Source organism: Ascaphus truei, chromosome 14, assembly GCF_040206685.1.
Source record: "Ascaphus truei isolate aAscTru1 chromosome 14, aAscTru1.hap1, whole genome shotgun sequence".
In the NCBI taxonomy this organism is placed as follows: domain Eukaryota; kingdom Metazoa; phylum Chordata; class Amphibia; order Anura; family Ascaphidae; genus Ascaphus; species Ascaphus truei.
Window position 1 is genome coordinate 43,903,035 of NC_134496.1, and position 20,920 is coordinate 43,923,954.

A 20,920-nucleotide genomic window follows, 5' to 3' on the forward strand; every position below is an offset into this window, starting at 1 on the left:
AATGTAAGCACTTAGAGCTTAGATGGTAAGCTCTTCGGGGCAGGGACTCCTTTTCCTATTGTCTGAAGCGCTTATTCCCACTATGTGTTATAATAATATGTCACGCGTATTGTAACGCGCTATGTACCTGGATAGCGCTACATAAATAAAGATATTCTGTACATCGATCTGCAGAACTCAGTGGTTTTTATTTACAGTCTTTGAAGGCTCATATCACGTGGTCTCTGAGATGACACAAGGAGCTTAACCAGGGTGCCGGGGATGTCTTTCTGGGATTCAGTTTCAGTGGCGGTTACATGAGCTTTAATTGAGTAGCGTTAGGGGAGTGAAAGTGGATATTATATACATATTATATACATACAAAATGAGTTGCAATCTCCGCGGCACTGAAGGGGTTAAATGAAACGTTGACAAGCCAAGACGATGATTGGACAGATTTTGCCAGCCGATAATGAGTTATATTTTTTTCAGCTTTTCACACCATTTGTTTACATTTAAGGTATCTGAAATACCAGCTGGGTCCATGGCTAATGTCGGCAGGCGCCATTATTAACGCAGTAATGTAGTAACTCACAAGGATGGTTAGATCCCTTGGGTGCAGGGCCTGGCGGCTGTGTAACCACAAGCAGCAGCTGTTCCCCCAGCCCTGGACAGACCTCTTCTCTGCAAGGGAGAAAAAGCAGCAAGATGAGCGAATCTGGACAGCTATCTGTGTCTGAGGAAAGGGGAATATACACCAACACAAAGCAACAAATCACTGAGAACAGGAAATATCACAATGCCTATAATATTACGGGGCGTCCCAACATTATTCATCCAAAATATGATAGCACATATTTACTTTTGGATTCATACTTTTGGGACACCCTGTATATAAACGGGACAACCAACTATATGTACAGTATGTATGTATGTATGTACATATGTGTGTATATATATATATATATATATATATATATATATATATATATATATATGTATGTGTGTGTGTGTATATATGTGTGTGTGTGTGTGTGTGTGTGTGTGTGTGTGTGTGTGTGTGTGTGTGTATGTATATATATATATATATATATATATATACATATGTATGTGATTAGATGGATAAATATACTGTAGGCAAATCCTTTATTTCAATGCTAATACATTTGATTTCACTTATTCCCATTGTTGTGAAGAGCTGTGTATATGGTTGACGTGATATATTTTTGTTGGTATAATACTAAAATATACATACACTATATACATTAGCTCTATACATTTTAGAGAAGATAAAAAGATTATAAATGCATTTGTGTATGCAGGTATTTGTGAAGCAGGCGCAGGAGAGCAAAAAAAAAATGCTCCATACGTATGTGCATGTTCACCCTGGCAGTGCAGAGAGAATAATAGCCTGTATGATGGAGAATCCCCTCTGACCTGAGACTTATTTCCCTGCACACTCCGATCCTGAGGCTCAGTCCAGGATTTCCTTAGCATCAGCACCACCCAATAGCCCATGGAGGCAGGTAGTGTTTCTGCATTGCATTGCCATTCTGCACAGCCTCACTGCAAGTGTGAGGGGAAAGCAGCCCTGGAGGCAGCAGGAGCCTCAGTGCAAATCCGCACAATATTGCTGACTCCATTGGAATCCAACATTTTTTTTTTTTTTTAATCTTCATTAGGAGAGAAAGAGTATTTTTGTGCATTAATCCTGTGAGTGTGTGTTGCCTGGTGACAGGTGGATGTGAGGCTGCCTTGGTGAGCTGAGACTAGCACTGCTGGCTGGGAGTGGCACTGCTTTGCTTTGTATCACACACACACACACCGGCACAGTCTGGAGGAGAAGGGGCTGCAGCGTTCATTGTGAATGTTGGGACTGCAGGTTTCTGTGAAATGCTTTTTTGGCTGAAGGAAGAAGAGATGTCACATCAGGAGTTAACGCAGAGGCTATCCACTGTCATCACTCATGTTGGTAAGAGAGATGGAAGGGGCTTCAAATGATACAGAGGCTGGGTCCAGATGCATGATACATAGCAATATTTATACTGCACACCAGCAAATATATATATATATATATATATATATATATATATATATATATATATATATACATACACACATACACACACACACACACACACACACACACACCACATCACTGTATTCATCTGTCTATTTATTTCTATGCGTCGTCTAAGATCGTGAGGCTATTGCTATATACATTTCTGATTGACTCCTTATTGCTAATCAAATAAGATGATACCAGTTTAGATCCGTTGACGTGTCACCGTGTGGGCGGTGTACCGTGTAATGAGCGTATTGCTCACCCAGATGTCTTGGGTGAGCAATACGCTGTCCGTCTGTGTCCATTGTAATATTTGGTTTATACTGATATTAGTATTTGTTACTGGAGCGTCTGCACTTCATTCACTGGTCTGTGAGCATCAATTGGCCCAGAAATACGTCATTGCAGTCTCTTTAAAACGCATATTATTCCGTTGTATTGTTACCTTTTTGTCCAAGACCTTTAATTCTCTTGTTTGGTAATTGACACCTGTGTATGTTGTTCACTAATATCCAAACTGTGTTTTAAAATGCTGCGTTTTAAAGATGAATAGATTGGTTGCTTTTACCAGTAAATGTGCTAGTGCATCCATGGCCTTAAGTACAGTAGATATATTTTGGGCATTTGCCAAACTCGCCCTTAAACAGTACTCTCACCTCAAATGCCATATGAGTTTTCTCTCTAGTGTACGGAATGGGTTGAAGGAATAAGCCAAAATCCACAAACAAATGCCTGTGACCTGGGCCCACTTAAGCTTGTTGGTGCATTAAATAATGATTTGGTTCGTGTTAGCCTATGCATAGCACAACCACACAGTCAGACGTATGCAGGAAAGCCAGGGATAGGCATTATTTCCCTGAGAATGAAGGTGTTAATAGAATGGGATCCTTCTAATCCGTTCATTGCCACATATAATCTCATTGCATTAAGCCCATCTGAAGTTATTTCAGAGCCATGTACCATAACTAGATATGTGCAATTTTCTTTTCCGCACGGGTAAGGGAAAACGCAAATTTGAAGACATTTGCACATGTCTCTAATCATGACGCAGTGTGAATGTTCTGCTGACATACACGTATCGTCATAATCATCTACATCCAATGTCGATCCACTGTTGGATGAAGGCCTCCTCCATCATCTTCCAGGTACTGCAGTAATACATTTTCTAAATTCATTCTCCCATCTTACTTTTGGTCGTCGTCTTGGTCTTATGATGTCCCTTGGAATCCATCCGAGTTCCATCTCTGTCCAATGATGGTTATTTCTTATTTTTTTGCTGTGATATGTTCGGCTCACCACCATTTTAATTTCCTCACCTTTTTGATGGTGTCACAGAGTTTTGTTTGGTTTGGAAGCCATTCATTTTTTCCCCTGTCTCTTCGGGTATATCCATCCACATACATCTCTCTATCTTTCCATACTTCTTGGAGTTGTCTGAAGCTTTATTTCTTTGAATTGAATTACTTTACATTTCGAGTCCAGGTTTCACACCCACACATAAGCGCAGACAGAATACACTGAACAAACACTATCTATTTCAACCAGTGGAAGGTTGAAATATTGTCTTATTTCTTTCCAGTATGGTCCTTCTCATCTTCATTCTCCTGTTGATTACGGTAGAAAGGTTCCCCACCATTGATACTGCCGGTCAAGACATAGTTTTGTACTTCTTCTAGTTCTATTCCGTTTATTTCGATCTTTGTAGAGTTGACATATTTGTTGAACATTTGGTCTTGCTGAGATTCATATGGATGCCCACCTTCTTACTTGTCTCGGCAAGTTCTCCGATTTGTTGCTGGACTTAAATACCTAATGTTGTTCCTTAAAAAATATCAATATACGCTTCTTCAACATTTTGCCTTCTTAATGCATTTAAAACGACTGAGTTGTAGACCTGATTAAATGCTTTTTCGTAATCTATTAATCCTACTGTATATTGAGTGATAGATTATATTCATTACTACGGAAAATCGGTTCTTGTGCAAATTGGATGTGGTCTATTGTTTCTCTCGGCTGGGCAAAATCCAGGATATGTTGCATCTGATTAGTGAGTATTCTGGACCCATGGTCATGTCTAGGGTATAAATGGACCCAGATAGCTTCAACTCAGTCCCCTTTCCAAAGCACACCAAGTCCTGTTATATTTTCTTCACTTTATTAGAAAAGCAGCAGTAAATACAGGCACTTGTGGATGTAATGTTGTGTTGGGAGAGTGCTTCTCTATAGGTGCTTCGTAGTTAAGGGCAGGTGAAAAGGAGATGGCCTTGCCAAGAGGAGTGTAACAGAGAGGGGTACTCACTCAGCCAGTGGTCAGGAATGAAAAGGAAGTGTAGGGGAATCTGGGTAACAGGAATAGTCTAGGGACAGACTAACTGTCAGCAAGACAGGGGGGAGGGCAGAATAGCCCATTCTGAGAAAGATCTCAGAGGTTGCTATAGCAACTCACAGACTTCATGCACAGAGGCAGGAATGGCAACATAGTATAAATCACACAGGCAAAGTGTGTGTTCAAAGCAAATTCACATGCAGCTGAAATCAGGAACTGACAGACAGAAGTTCCAAAAAGAGGGGGGTGAACAGAGGGGGGCAGAAATGGGAATACTTGTTCCAGGACAGTGAGTATCTTCGTAAAATAAATTGGAAGTGACTGGAAGTAGACTGATTGGTCAGTAGTTCTTGAGTTCTTCTTTGTCTCCTTTGTAGTGGATGAAGAAAACTATGGCATTACTCCATTGCTCTGCTATTTTCTTGTTCTTCATGCAACAAGTAAAGACTTTTGAAAGGATTTTTTCTACTTCTTCCCCAGAGCTTTTCGTGATTTGAGTTGTAATTCTCTCTCTCTCCTGGGGATTGTCCCATTCTTTATTGATTGTATTGCCTTTGCTACTTCTTGTAACAGGACGCATAGTACATCATTGGAATGTTGTCCTTTCTCTTCATCTCCTTGATTATGCCCTGTGTTATCTGTGATCTGGTAGAACTTCTCTACTCTCTTTATGATATTGTAAGTGCACAGTGTTTGTTGATCCATCGTCTTGTTTGAGTACAAGGGTTTGATTCTACCCAAATACAAGTTGCTGCTACCTTTTCTTAAACTGTTGTTATCTTCATTAGTCTTCTCCACCATCTTGCAGTTAAATTATCGAACATCTCCAGTTATACACTTGTGGATCATCTTTCAGAGGACTGTATAATCAGTTTTTGTTCTTGTGTTTTGGGATTGCTTAATGTCTTGCGACTTCCTCAGTATCTACGTTGTCCCATCTAATATTTTTTTTATCATGTTTTGTTAGCGATTCCTCCAGTTTTTTTGATGTGTTTTCGACCACAATCGTCATACTTTTTTTTATAATTGTTTGTTGACGTATCACCATGCATCTCGAGTAAGTGGGAGTGATTTTTTAGCTCTAGTTGAAATTCTCTTCTGTTATTTTGTAAGGTTTTTGATGTTGATTGTTTTTGTCTTCTTTTTAATCAATTGTCTTCTTTCCATCTTCGTATTAAGATGTAATTTGCTGCAAACAATCAATCACTTCTTGTGTCGAAACAGCTAAGGACTGTGCAGTCTCCAATCACGTGTTTCTTGTTAGCGGGGATATACACTAGTCCATTTCATTCTTGATTCAATTGGGTCCACTCCATGTCCATTTTCTATTTTGGATTCTTCTTGAAGAATACATTTGTAATGTAGAAGTTTTCACATTCTGCAAATTCTACCAATCTCTCTCCACGTTCATTCCTGTTGCCGTAATAATACTTACCAACTGATGTTTCATCTTTCTCCTTGGCGCTACTGTCTGCATTGAAATTTCCCAACATGATCTTGAGGTGCCAATTTCCTTGGTTCTGAATTTGGTTGATTTCATGGTGGAAGTCTTCAACTTTCTTGTCTGTGTGACTTGATGTTGGGGCATACACTTCGATAATTTAAAGCTCATATCTGGCAACTGAATGAAGATTCTGGATGCTCTTTCAGATGAGCTTTCATACTCCACTTTGTTGCTTCTCCGGTACTTGTTAACGATGAAGACATCTGCACTGTTTCTTCCATTTTCTGTGCCTCTAATATAATAAGTGTCCACTTTTGAGCTCATTGAGGCCTTTGTCTTCACTTCTAACTTTACTTTAATTCTAACTCATTTTCTTTTTTTCAAACGTCACTAAGGCCAACAATATCCCAATAAATCTCTTCAAGCGTGTCTTCCAGTTCTTGCAGTGCTGCTTCGCTGGGGTCCAGCAGTTGTAGGTAGTCAGATTGAGGTTTGAATGACAGCTGGTGTTTAACCTCTGGGGATTCTTAGCACCCTCTGCCTTTATGCCTTCTTCTTGAACCCTACATTCCAGCCTCCAGGGAATGTGGGCCATCACCTTTTGGTATCTTTTATATTTGGGGGTGAATGCCATAGGCTACGGCCCCAGTTCCTGCGCTGTACGCGCGCCTGCGAGGCTGGCGGTGCGTGCAGCCGAATTCCCCGGCCTGCAGAGAGCTGCAGGGGGAAAGACAGGCGGGGGCGTGACAAGGGAGTGACGGGGGTGCGGCCGTGACACTGAATCGCTGGGGGGGCGTGGCATAGCGCTCCGTCGCTAGTTCCCCTCACAAATTTCTTGCAGGCTGGAAAAACTTACTGCGCAGCACGGCGGCCGCCCCTCACAGTGGGCCCCATTGACGGGCGGCTTTTGTCCCTGCAGCGTCCGCCACTGCGGGCGCTGCAGTAGCCAGCGGAGACCTGGCCTTACTGTCATGCTCGCCTCTTTAGCTCTTTAGCTGAAATATTGTGTGAACAATACAAACAGGTATGGATGTACAATTATAGGTGTGGGGAATGCACACATACGTAGGTGTGACACATCAATGGTTTGGGAAAAAATATATTAGCAGTATTACACGTAATTAATATTGCTAATTTTTTCTAATATATTTTTTCCCAAACCATTGATGTGTCACACCTCCATCTGTGTGCATTCCCCACACCTCTAATTGTACATCCATTCCTGTTTGTATTGTTCACAAGATATGTCAGCTAATTTCTGCACTCCCCTCCCCCTTTTTTTCACCTACTATATATAAGGATCCTGGATAGATCCTATTGGGTTGAGCAGCACGAATTGGACTCCATCAAAAGGCACCGACAGAAGGGTGCTTGCAAGGGCCCACCTTGACGGTAATTTTACCCCGTTATTTGTATTGCAATATATAGAGAGCGCCTTCGTTTTTTTCCTCCACCATACTCTGTTGCTTATTGAAAAGTACCTTTCCAACTTTAGCTGGGTATATTGTTCAGGCTTTCATAGTATGATTGAAGCGAGCAGCACAAGTGCCACTATACTGTACGTCTTCTTAAACATCCGTTGGCTCCTTCCTGCCACCACTGCCGGCCTGTACTTTTGTGGGGCTGGTACAGGGGCTTTTCTTGGGGCCTCTTTACCGGGTCCGGTGTCCCTTTCTCCTCCTCCTCAGATGTTCGTGGCGTCACGTGACGCGATGTCACGTTGTCATGGCAACTCTAAGCCTTTTGACGTCGTAGCGCCATGTTGGCACGGACAAGGTAAGAGATACTTACAGAGACCCCGCACTCTCTCCCGACTATCAGTTTAATTGTTGTGGGGCCTCTGTTAGCCCGGGGCTCGGTGTAGGGGCACAGATGGAACCGCCGTCAAGTCGGCCCTGCCTGCCACTTTGAAGTAGTGATGTTTGAGGGAAGGATAAAAATATACTGTATATATCAAAATAACTCCTGTTTGAGAGCTGTATCTATTGACGTGTGCATTATTTATGTGTAGCTATAGGAGACCACTGTTTAGAATCTATTTATAGACATGCGTGTATTATAGATGTTTAATCCTAAATGCATGCATATATGTGCACATTAATAAATACAGTACATAGCCGACATGCATAGGTGTGAATTCGGTTTAGCCCTGAGCAGAGTGGTCCATGTTTTCTTATATGTTATTTTTTCATTATTAACAGAATGAATGTCAACTATCATTATTCATCACAAATAAACAAGCCATTTCCAATACACTATATTTACCAGTAGGGGGCGCGTATTACTTAGTATGGAGCATATGCCTGAGGAAGGGCCAAAAGTGGTCCTATGTACATCAATTATAGGGTAATAGAATAAGTGGAACCCACCCATCTTGAAAGGGTGGATTGGTCTGGAAGGGATGCTAGTGAGGTGCATCTGATCCACCCCTGTTTTCCTGTAATCCAGGGATGGGCAACTCCAGTCCTCAAGGGCCACCAACAGGTCAGGTTTTCAGGATATCCCTGCTTCAGCACAGGTGGCTCAATCAGTGGCTCAGTCATTGACCTGATCCCTGCGTTGATCGCTGCGTTGTAACGGTGACGCCTCTGAAAGCGCCGTGCTCCCCCCCCCCCCCCTCAAAAAAAAATCTCCCGCCCTCCAGCCTGCACACCCCTGCACTATTAGAGAGGGTTGGGGCTTCTCAGAATCTCACAATATAATTATAGGGATCCTGAACCCAAAAATTCAGAGCATGAAAATCTTCATGAATTTCACTCTGTGATACATTGTTACACTTTTGTGTTATTGATAGAACTGCGTTAGGGCTAAACGGGGCACAGAAACTCCCATTGACTTCAATGGGGATTAGTGCCCCGATTGGCACTATTGCATTTAATTGAATAAATCTCTCTGTCTCTGGGTATATGCTTCTTGTCGTTCTGTTTGCACTGTCCCTTCTGCTTCAGTGATTGGGAAGAAGTCTCTCTCTTCTCTCTTCTCTCTTCTCTCTTCTCTCTTCTCTCTTCTCTCTTCTCTCTTCTCTCTTCTCTCTTCTCTCTTCTCTCTTCTCTCTTCTCTCTTCTCTCTTCTCTCTTCTCTCTTCTCTCTTCTCTCTCCTCTCCTGAGAGTTTGAAGCAGGGGAGTCTGGTTCAATTCCCGGCGTCGGCTCCTTGTGACTTTGGGCAAGTCCCTTTATATCCCTGTGCCTCAGGCACCAAAAACATAGATTGTAAGCTCCTCTGGGCAGGGACCTGTGCCTGCAAAATGTCTCTGTAAAGCGCTATGTAAAACTGGCAGCACTATACAAGAACATGCTATTATTATTATCTATTTCGGATGTAATGCTTAGCGATGTGACGTTGACACAAGAAGATTCTAGTGAGGGAAAAAAGTGGCAGAAACCCCCACGTACAGAGCGCAGAGTAACCCATGAGTGTACCTTCAAGTGGATAGGAAGATAAGTGACACGCCCACTGGGTGCTTATTTGCATGTCACTACCCAGAATCCTTGGCGGAAGCTTAACTACTGTATGACATGACAATGGGCTGAATAAATCAGGTTTTGCTGACCTTTTGGATGTGAACTTGTTATAATCTAATTAGATAACCTGAATGACGATAGATGTGTTGGAACGGAGAATTACAAGAGGAATATTTACTGTCTGCTTGATGTAAAACATTGATATATTTCACTCTGGATATGAATTGTTTTAAATTGTATAATAAATAAACATGACTGCACCTAAAAGAATAGAATTTTTTTTTAGAACAATTACTAGTATTCATATCAAAACCACAGCCCATGCTTCAATGCCAAAATGGCATCTTTACCAGGGTACATTGTCAAACCTGTGATATTCAATATAAAAAACGTATTTCTGAGTTATGCTTTCCGCTGGGATTCTTTATTTTATTTTCGTGTTTTTGCAGTGACCTCTGTTTGTTTTAGATTTGACTTTATATTCGAATGTATAGAGGGGGAAGATCTGCTGTTCTGTTCACTCACAAAAACGATGCTTTTGCCATCTGCTAATTAAATGTGTTTTTGTGTAAACAAGGTAGAGAAACCACCATTAACCTCTTGGTGGAATGCAATGAAGGTTGCTTTGGCGCTTAATGGGTTAAACTAAAGGGAGACGACATACATAGGAAATGTAAAATGGGAAGAAGAGTATACTGAACCAGGGGTGTCTAACTCCGGTCCTCAAGGGTCACCAACAGGTCAGGTTTTCAGGATATCCCTGCTTCAGCACAGGTGGTTCAATCAGTGGCTCAGTCTTGTATAATATCCCTTGTTTTGCTGCCCTCTGGTTAGGAAGAAAGTGTCAGGGACCCAGTGTGAGGGCACAGTAGGTGATTATTAGGGTTTCCGGTTGTAAATTTTCACTGAATAATCCCACAGGCTTATCATCTTGCACAATAGGCATCATATCCTATTGAGTGGCACTCCTTGTATCAGCCCAGCCAGAGGTAGGAGACAAAGGCAACACAGGGGAGTATGGAAACGAAAAAAGGGTGCTCTGACGTACACCATATTCAAATGTATGTCCATTATTTTCTCATTGTTATTATTATTATTATTATTATTGTTTATTTGTAAAGCGCCAACATATTCCACAGTGCGGTACAATGGGGGTGCAGAGATTTCATAATGACATAACCAGTTATATACAAATAAGGACAAACAGATACTGCAGGTAATGAGGGCTCTGATCCTGAGAGCTGACAATCTAGAGGGAGTGAGGGGCAATGTTGAAACAAGCAGGTAAAGCGGCTGCTCATTGTTGGACGGAGTATACATCAGGTTGGAGTATGGTCCAGCCACACAGCTGGTTCCATTCAGGAGTGTGGGTGTTGGGGGTTCAGTGTGGCGTTTGTTACCACTAATAATCACTGTTTTTAAAATATAAAATAAAACAAAAAATAAAACACAGATTTTACAAATAAATAAACACCAAAAAACCCTATCCCTAATGAAAATATGCTTGAGTACTTACATAGTTACATAGTAGATGAGGTTGAAAAAATAAATGTGTCTATAAGGTTCAACCCTGCTTCAGCACAGATGGCTCTCTGTCCCTGCTTCAGCACACGGGTGGCTCAATCAGAAGCTCAGTCTTCGACTGAGCCACCTGTGCTGAAGCAGGGATATCCCGAAAACCTGACCTGTTGGTGGCCCTTGAGGACTGGAGTTGGCCGCCCCGGGCCTAGACTCATTTGACTAAGATTCTAGGTTTGGCACTGTATGGCTGTGAGCAAATGATTCCTTCTACCTGGTGACAATAGACTCGCCCTGTCCCCACCTTTCATTATTTGCTTCTTTGTAACGTTCCTAGTGACGCAATGAAGAATTCCTTTCGGTGGATTTAGTACACTTCTGAAACCTTTTCCTCCCAACGACTCGTTTATTTATTCCTCCGTTAGTTCTTTACGGCCTCGTTCATTGATTAAATAGTGAGCTGCCCATATTCCCGCTGGCTGCCATTCGTATTCCCCTTTCTTCGGTGTTTGATGCGTGATCTCTGGATGTACAGGGCAGTTTGGGCGCGCTGGTGTCGTTCATCTGTATTCAACTCCGCAGTTCCAGCTTGTAAAAACATTAGGCAGATAGGGGTCGCTGTCACACCAGAAATCAGTGTCTTGCTGCAGGAAATCTCACTTTTTCTTTCAAGAGGCAATCTAAACAGCTTATAAAATACAATATATATATTTTTTTTTTTTAAGCAGCCATTAGTGAAAACTAATTACCTAAGCTGCCGATCAATTTGTTCTCTCGTGATCGATCAGCAAATATCCTGTTTCTCAGGGTTCTTTAAATGGCTGCCTTTCAATTTCAAATCAATCTTTCAGTCAGTGTAACTCAGCAGCTACAATGTATTCTTATATTACTAAGGTAACATTATCTATTGTTATAGTTTACAGCTCAAACTGCTGGGAACATTGGCAACAAATTATCACACACAGGAAAGTGTTGCAAAGATCATGCACTGCTGGGGAGGTGGGATAAAGCCTGCTATAGAAATCAAAGGATGCTCAGTATATTAAAACATTAAAAATGGCTCTAAGGTTTGAATTTTAAAATGAAAAAAAGGTAGTAAGTATTATCTAATAATACAGATCTCCGGAAGCAGGGGGTCCCAGAGCTGAAATTAACGGGGTTCAGCTCCAAGGACCCCCAGCTTCAATTCTGTATTTAAAAAAAAGAAAATACATAATAATAATTTAAAAAAACAGCTTGACTTTTTTTTTAAATGAGAATGATAACTAATTATCCACGTTCTGCTGTCATTTGAACTTGGGTGGGACCTCAGTGCAGGAACAAGCAACGCCTCTTTATAGATAAAACGTCAGCTCGAGAGTTTGTTACTCTGTGTTCTGTGTGTCGGTTCACCCAATTGTCATTGAATACCATATTATTAAATAAAATAATATTAAAATACCGTACATTTTTTACTTTCTTTAAGAAGCCTCTTCTTTGCCTGTTCGGAGATGTAAACGTTTGAAATATTAAGGGTCCGGGAGATTAAAATGGAGCTCTCCCCAGGTCCAGTGAAGTGTAAAGGTTACCATGGTAACCTTGTGCTATATCACTATTTTTAACACGTTTTTTTTTTTCAACTTAAGTTTTTTTATTGGGTTTTCAGAAAGTCCAGCAAACAACAAAATCTTTGCATCATCTTGACTCCGGCGCAGCGGAGTTTAACAATAACCTAATGCCTGACTAAGTGGCAGAAAAACCCATTACAGTGAAAACATGAAACACAGAACACCGTGAAGGGAGGGAGGGGAAGGTATGGAGGGAAGGGAAGGGAGGGAGGTAAGGTAGGGAGGGGAGGGAAGGTAAGAAAGGGAAGGGAGGAGCGGGGTAAGGAAGGGAGGGAAGGTAAGGTAGGGAGGGAAGGTAGGGAGTTAAGGTAGGGAGGAAAGGTAGGGAGGAGCGCGGGGTAAGGAAGGGAGGAGCGGGGTAAGGAAGGGAGGAGCGGGGTAAGGAAGGGAGGAGCGGGGTAAGGAAGGGAGGAGCGGGGTAAGGAAGGGAGGAGCGGGGTAAGGAAGGGAGAGCGGGGTAAAGAAGGGAGGAGCGGGGTAAGGAAGGGAGGAGCGGGGTAATGGAAGGGAGGGAAGGTAAGGAGGGAGGTAGGGAGGGAGGGAGGGAAGGTAAGGAGGGAGGTAGGGAGGGAGGGAGGGAACGTAGGGAGGGAGGGAGGGAACGTAGGGAGGGAGGGAGGGAACGTAGGGAGGGAGGGAACGTAGGGAGGGAGGGAGGGAACGTAGGGAGGGAGGGAGGGAACGTAGGGAGGGAGGGAGGGAACGTAGGGGGAGGGAGGGAACGTAGGGAGGGAGGGAGGAACGTAGGGAGGGAGGGAGGGAACGTAGGGAGGGAGGGAGGGAACGTAGGGAGGGAGGGAGGGAACGTAGGGAGGTGAGGGAGGGAACGTAGGGAGGGAGGGAGGGAACGTAGGGGAGGGAACGTAGGGAGGAGGGAGGGAACGTAGGGAGGGAACGTAGGGAGGGAGGGAGGGAGGAGGGAACGTAGGGAGGGAGGGAGGGAGGGAACGTAGGGAGGGAGGGAGGGAGGGAACGTAGGGAGGGAGGGAACGTAGGGAGGGAGGGAGGGAGGGGAACGTAGGGAGGGAGGGAGGGAGGGAACGTAGGGAGGGAGGGAGGGAGGGAGGGAGGGAACGTAGGGAGGGAGGGAGGGAACGTAGGGAGGGAGGGAACGTAGGGACGTAGGGAGGGAACGTAGGGAGGGAGGGAGGGAAGTAGGGAGGGAGGGAGGGAACGTAGGGAGGGAGGGAGGGAACGTAGGGAGGGAACGTAGGGAGGGAGGGAGGGGAACGTAGGGAGGGGAACGTAGGGAGGGAGGGAGGGAACGTAGGGAGGGAGGGAGGGAACGTAGGGAGGGAGGGAGGGAACGTAGGGAGGGAGGGAGGGAACGTAGGGAGGGAACGTAGGGAGGGAGAGAGGGAACGTAGGGAGGGAGAGAGGGAACGTAGGGAGGGAACGTAGGAGGAAGGGAGGGAGGGAAGGGAGGGGAGGGAAGGGAGGGAAGGGAGGGGAGGGAAGGGAGGGAGGGAAGGGAGGGAAGGGAGGGAGGGAAGGGAGGGGAAGGGAGGGAAGGGAGGGAGGGAAGGGAAGGAAGGGAAGGGAGGGAGGGAAGGGAGGGAGGGAGGGAAGGGAGGGAGGGAAGGGAGGGAGGGAGGGAAGGGAGGAGGGAGGGAAGGGAGGGAGGGAAGGGAGGGAGGGAAGGGAGGGAGGGAAGGGAGGGAGGGAAGGGAGGGAGGGAGGGAACGTAGGGAGGGAGGGAACGTAGGGAGGGAAGGGAGGGAGGGAGGGAAGGGAGGGAGGGAGGGAAGGGAGGGAGGGAGGGAGGGAGGGAGGGACGGGAGGGAGGGAGGGAAGGGAGGAGGGAGGGGGAGGGAGGGAGAGGGAGGGGAGGGAGGGGGAGGGAGGGGAGGTAGGGAGGGGAAGGGAGGGAAGGAAGGGAGGGAAGGGAGGAGGGAAGGGAGGGAAGGTGGGAAGGGAGGGAGGGAAGGTGGGAAGGGAGGGAGGGAAGGTGGGAAGGGAGGGAGGGAAGGTGGGAAGGGAGGGAGGGAAGGTGGGAAGGGAAGGTAGGAGAGGGAAAGTAAGATGGGAGGGAAGGTGGGAAGGGAAGGGAGGGAAGGTAAGGTAAGGTAGGAAGGGAAAGTAAGGTGGGGAGGGAAGGTAAGGTAGGGAGGGAAGTTAAGGTAGGGAGGGGAGGGAAGAGGAGGGAGGGAAGAGGAGGGAGGGAGGGAAGGGAGGGAAGGGAGGGGGAGGGAGGGGAAGGGAGGGGAAGGGAGGGGGAGGGAGGGGAAGGGAGGGGAAGGGAGGGGAAGGGAGGGGAAGGGAGGGAAGGGGGAGGGGAAGGGGAGGGGGGAGGGGAAGGGGGGAGGGGAAGGGGGGGAGGGAGGGGAAGGGGGGAGGGGAAGGGGGGAGGGGAGGGGAAGGGGGGAGGGGAGGGGAAGGGGGGAGGGGAAGGGAGGGAGGGAAGGGGAGGAAGGGAGGGAGGGAAGGGGAGGAAGGGAGGAAGGGAAGGGGGGGAGGGAGGAAGGGGGGGGAGGGAGGAAGGGGGGGGAGGGGAAGGGAGGGGGGGGAGGGGAAGGGAGGGGGGGGAGGGGAAGGGAGGGGGGGGAGGGGAAGGGAGGGGAGGGAGGAAGGGGGGGGAGGGGGGAAGGGGGGGGAGGGGAAGGGAGGGGAGGGGGGGGAGGGGAAGGGAGGGGAGGGGGGGAGGGGAAGGGAGGGGAGGGGGGGGAGGGGAAGGGAGGGAAGGGTGGGAGGGGGAGAGAAGCAGAGGTCTTGTCTGTGTTTAGCTCAGTGCCACAGATTTAGAGATTCCTTCAGTCCTTTACGTGAAGTCTCGTCTGGAGACATTTTTTATTTTAAAGCAGGACAGACTCACGGAGCAAGATAGTAACATGATTTAAACTCCTATAAGCTTCGGAGGGGATTTCTGCTTTAAACATGGCTGCCCACCTCATTAGGATTTAATGGGGTATATTGACTACAATTCAATCGCCATTATCTTTCGCTCAGGCTTATTAATTTGAATGGCCATTATCACCAATGGCTGTATCACACTTTAGCAGATTATTTCCTATCATTGAGGTTACCTGTACCATGCATAGGTTTTGATTTTTTTAATACGATAAATTATGTGGGTGTATAAGGCTGGGAGAAGCTACATTTACAACTCCAGTCCTCAAGCCCTCCCCCACCCCCAACAGGTCTGGTTTTCAGGATATCCCTGATTTAGCACAGATGGCTCAATCAGTCCCTACTTCAGCCAGGGTAGCTCAATCAGTCCCTGCTTCAGCTCAGGTGGCTTAATCAGAGGCTTAGGGCTGGGACCCGCTGAGCCCTGCGGCGCGGGCGGCCGCGCAAGCGTTCCCCACCAACAGGGGAATCCTTCTGATCCGGTCCCAGTCCCCCCTCGCTGCTGGCTCACTACGCGCTGTGACACGTCAGCCGCCAGGGGATGCAAGAAAATTGTGATCCTGAGCGGTGACGCGTCACGTGGTGCGCTGATGAGCCTATCAGCGGCGGGGGCTGTCAGACAGCTTCCTACACAAGGTAGGGGGTGGTGTGTGTGTGTCAGCGTGTGTGAGGAGGGCATTTGTAGGGGGAGGGAGCGAGAGCTGCTTACCTTCCAGCAGCCCGCAGCAGCTCCCTCCTGCAGCCCGGGAGACCGAGTCCGTGGAGGGAGTAGCAGGTCCCTCCGCTCAAACCATGCCCCCCTCCAACTCCGGCTCCCTACAGACCGCATATCGCGGTCTGTGCCTGTCAGCGCGCCGCCTGTCTGCAGTGCGGGCGCGCTGACTGAGGGAGCGGGGCCTTAGCCTTAGACTCTGAGCCTCTGATTGGGCCACCTGTGCTGAAGCTGGGATATCCTGAAAACCTGACCAGTTCGAGGCTGGTACTGTATAGTATCTAATTATATATATCTGCAGCGGAGACATGTCTGATTTATATACATATATATACATACATATATATATATATATATATATATATATATATATATATATATATATATAAATTCAGACATGTCTCTGCTGCAGATTGCGTAAAATCAGCTCGTGGCCTGAAGGTATCAGATTAGTTGTCATGGTTACCGGCTAGAAATGACTGAAAATGAAAGAAAACGCATATAGCATGAAATCAGCGGCATTCCCCCCCAAATATTCCGAATTTACCTTTGGAGAGAGAAACCTACATCATAATAATAAAAACAAACCCCAAATGTTTACACCCATTTTGCTTGGAGCTCAGATTGCGATGCAGTAAACGGAGCTGACGCTTTGCGCTGCCACTGTCTGCAATAGTATTTTGCCTGCTCTGTCTCTGCTCAGTTTGTATTTAATGTCTTAATCACTGCCAGACAGGCCTCTGTAACAGATCGCTTTCCAGGCCCCTCCTGCAGCAGAAGGGGTGATAAGGAAACAAATATTATTACTAACGAGGGACCAGATTTCCTTGCTTGGTTATGAATTAAAAAAAAAAACATTAGCAACAATTGTCACTTTTATTTTAAAACAAAATGGAGCAAACAACACTACAGGCGGTCCTCGCTTATCTGACGGAATACGCCCCGCACAGCGCCGTCCGTTAACGGAGCGCCGGATTGCGGGTCCCATGTTAATCGGCGGCGGTGACCGTCGGATAAGTGGGTCCGACGTTGGATAATGCGTCCGGCAGACTGCATTATTCGGCGTCGGATAAGGCGTTAGTCGGTAAACGGGACATCTGATACCGAGGACGCACTGTACATGACAAATACTGCTTCATACTTCGTCAAAGAGAAAGGAGGAGAACAAGTGATTTTGTAAAGTAAACTTCTTTATAAGAGCTGTACATGTGTTGCCTAAAAACACAGCAGGCTGATGCCTATGACTGAAGCAGCGCAGAGCAGAAGCGGCGGGTGAGCAGGTTGCAGAGTGGAATTAAAAAACTGCTGCCACCAATCGAGTTATTTGACCATCTGATGCACATCAAGCTCCAATACAATTTTTCCTGGAGTTAATTCCTCTCAGTGTTGTTTGCTGAGATAAGCCCAGCAAGGATTTGCCTTGATCCAAACTATAGCACTGAGCACCTGCTCTCCATGTCTGATTTTTTTCACTATTTCTTTTTTACAGTGGAGTTGGTTGAGTCATTTTATCCATTGCAAACTCAAGTAAACTTCGAGGGATTAAAAGTAATACTGCAAACGTTACCCATTTAGGACTGATGAAAATGCAAAAATCGCTTGTCTCAGACAGGTCTGTATTATCGCCTAGCATACAATGCTTGCACTGCAGCTAAGGATTCTGGGAAATGACATGCAAATGAGCACATAGGACTGAAGAAGTAACAGTGGTAAGAACAGTGGGGTGTGTGTAGCAAGAAAAGTGGTCGGCGCCAATGCATTCGCATGGTAATTATTTTGCATTCTTCCTGTCTGAGACACACACAGATACCCAGCAAGCTCTCAGAACCCCCCCCCCCCAAATTACTAATATATATATATATATATATATATATATATAAAAGTATCAAAAGGAGTGCTACTGGGTGTGGCTAATTGTATAAAACAAGAAACAAAGAAGTCCAGAGCAACATCCAATGTGACAAAAATACACAGTGAAATACCTATATATCTCTTGAAAAAAGGGTCATTTAGTTAACCCTTTGGCCAAAGCATTATAAGCCTGCAAGCCACTTTCAAGGCATGACCATAATATCGCATGTCCTAACACTAACTGATTAAAATCCTTATTTACCTCTTTTTTTATTTTGGGGGGGTTTCTGAGAGCTTGCTGGGTATCTGTGTGTTTGTTAACTTTGTCCAGCTGGTCTCAGCTGTTTTGGAGGTCAGTGGCTCCTTCCTCTCAGGGTTTAAGCTCGCCCCTCCCCACTGTCCAGGTAAACAGGTTTTCTTTTCATGCAGCTGGTTGCGACAGGTTCAATGCCAGGATAATCCTTCCTCTAATGTATATCTATCTACCTTACCACTGTTTTGGGCTCAGTGTAAGACTTACCTCTCCCTTCTGGTTTTTCCTGTCTTAACAAAACAATTGTATATAATTTTAATTTGTTTAACTGTTAAGTATTGTTAACACAGGTACCCAGCAAGCTCAAACTCCCACACCCACCACAAAGTGAATATATATTTATGTCAACCAGAGAGCTACTGAGCGTGGCAATTGTATATAACAAGAGACAGGGGGTGCCCAATGCTGCATCCAATTGACAAAACATATAAAGTAAAATACTTATTTAGTTAACCCTTTGGCCAAAGGCGTCATAAGCCTGCATACCAACGTCAAGGTATAACCAAAATAATGCAGGTCCTACACTACACTGTGAACCCTTCCTTTTACCTCTGTGAGAGGGGAAAACCATAATGGGTCTTGTTCCTGCAGCAAGTGAAATGACCTTCCAAGTTAAAAGGGTGAAGGAGGAGGAGTGAGCTCTGGGGGGAGGTGCCACAGCCTCCAAAGAGACATAGGTTAACACAGATTCCCAGCAAGCTCAAACTCCCACACCCACCACAAAGTGAATATATATTTATGTCAACCAGAGAGCTACTGAGCGTGGCAATTGTATATAACAAGAGACAGGGGGTGCCCAATGCTGCATCCAATTGACAAAACATATAAAGTAAAGTATTGTGATTCCCCCGTAAGTGGAGGCGTGCTTTTACTGAAAAAATAAATGATGATAATGGGACAATGTATAATCCTACATTTTTGCCTAAACTGGCAATCATTTGCTGCTCCTGTTCTAAATCTGTCAAAATCCTCATTGTGCCGAACTAAATGGCTGCCTTTCAGTTTCAATCAATCCTCCAGTCAGTGTAACTCAGCAGCTGCAATGTATCCGGATATTACTAAGGTGACATTGACTGTTGTTACAGTTTGCAGCTGAAACTGCTGGGAATATTGGCAACACATGATCACAAACAGGAAAGTGTAACAAAGATATTGCACTGCTGGGAAGGTGAGCTAAAGCCTGTTATAGAGATCAAAGGATGTATATTAAAACTCATTAAAAATGGCATTGAGTTGAATTAAAAAAAAAAAAAAAACAGTCACTATTATCTACTAATACAGAACTGATTAATTTAAAAAAAATAAGATTCCACATGTTTTGCTGCTTTAAAGCTTATTATACATATCTAGGAGTATTTTCATATATGGCCATAATATACAGTAACAGAGAATGAAAGAAACCAGCTTTAGCGGACGCGGACACAAAGCGCTAGACTTTGTATTCTATCTCACCTGAGGTTTCTCCGCCGAAGAGGAAATTCCTGTGAGCAGATCAGGTTTGTGGGATTATAGGATGACAAAGAGGCTTACACGGGATGAAGCCTTCGCCAGTAACTTTCATTGTACATCCTTATTATGCCCCTCAGCACTAAGGGGTTAAATAGTGAAAGGACAGCTACTAGAACACTGTATGTGAGCAAAGTGGTCACCGTGCATCCCATAATAATATTTGGCCGCAGTGTCCACTCTGACTTGATGGCTGCCACAGTTATATTTGATAAATGTTGTCTCAATAGGATACTAGTATTGCCACAGACTGTCATTTTCCCTTCGTAACTAGAAATGGGGACAGTATGTCAATTCCATGCCACTCAATTGGAAACATTAATTACTACATTAAAGCAGAAATACTACATTCTCTCCCCCCCCCCCCCCCTTTTTTTTCTTATTTGTATACGTAAAGCATTTGACAATTTATCAATCTACAGGATTTACCTAAGCAATCGTTTGGTGTTCCTGCTATAAATCTGTAAAAATCCGAATTGTGTGCCTAATGAAATGTCCGCCTTCTAACTTTAGGCTGAAGCCTGTGTAATGCTGCAGCTGATATGTAACATTATATTACTAAGTGTGGCACATTATTATTGCAGGTGTCAGAGTAATAGACAGTCTGCTGTTTGGAACACAGCAACAGATCTGTTTTGTGATACTTTGTTGGCAAAGGCTAGAGCTCAAAAAGGTGTATGAGCCTGTTTCAAAAGAGGAAGTGGCTATGACTTTCTGAATGGTTGCTGTAGAAACCAAAGGATGATCAGTACATAATCATTAGAAATGGCATTAAGAGTAAAAAAAAAAAACCACCGACATTGTTAATATCTAATACTACAGAACTAATTTATTTTAAAAAAACCATATTAAATTTTTCACGTTTTGCTGCATTAACACAAAATACATTTGAAGCACTATATAAATACAAAATAAATCTTCCTGGCTGTTATCTCTTTAGCTAGACCCCAAATAAAAGTGAGTGTAGAATATAAGGATATTTATAAAATGCTGCGTTTCACCCAAACACCGGCACCCAGCTGGAGCTACAGATGGCAATTACAGCAATCGAACGTTTTGGCAGCAAAGACGGGCAGGTTCTGAGGACGGCTTGAAGTGTTTCACTTCCACCCGAGATAAATATAGACAGCACAGTGAATCTAGATGAAGAGATTCATTGACTTGGGTTACTGCCATGTGCATCTCGGGCTGAGGGCCCAGTTACACTACAAGCAGACTACTTCCTGTCATTTCCCGTGTTTCCCAGCATTCCAGGAAGCTAATGGAGGCCCCCAAAAAGTTACAGCTCA

At 44.9% G+C, this 20,920-nt stretch overlaps 1 protein-coding gene across 2 annotated transcripts in view; it reads left to right on the plus strand.

The window, feature by feature from the left end:
• Nucleotides 1-1,526: 1,526 nt before the first annotated feature.
• Nucleotides 1,527-20,920, plus strand: part of MCF2L2 (MCF.2 cell line derived transforming sequence-like 2) — a 229,713-nt gene continuing 210,319 nt past the window's right edge. The window contains exon 1 of one of the 2 annotated variants that reach the window (XM_075570686.1): nt 1,527-1,951. In XM_075570686.1, the coding sequence (XP_075426801.1) occupies nt 1,873-1,951 (79 nt within the window). In that variant the 5' untranslated portion in view covers nt 1,527-1,872. The remainder of the gene's footprint in view (nt 1,952-20,920) is intronic. The other variant, XM_075570679.1, reaches the window with a different exon arrangement.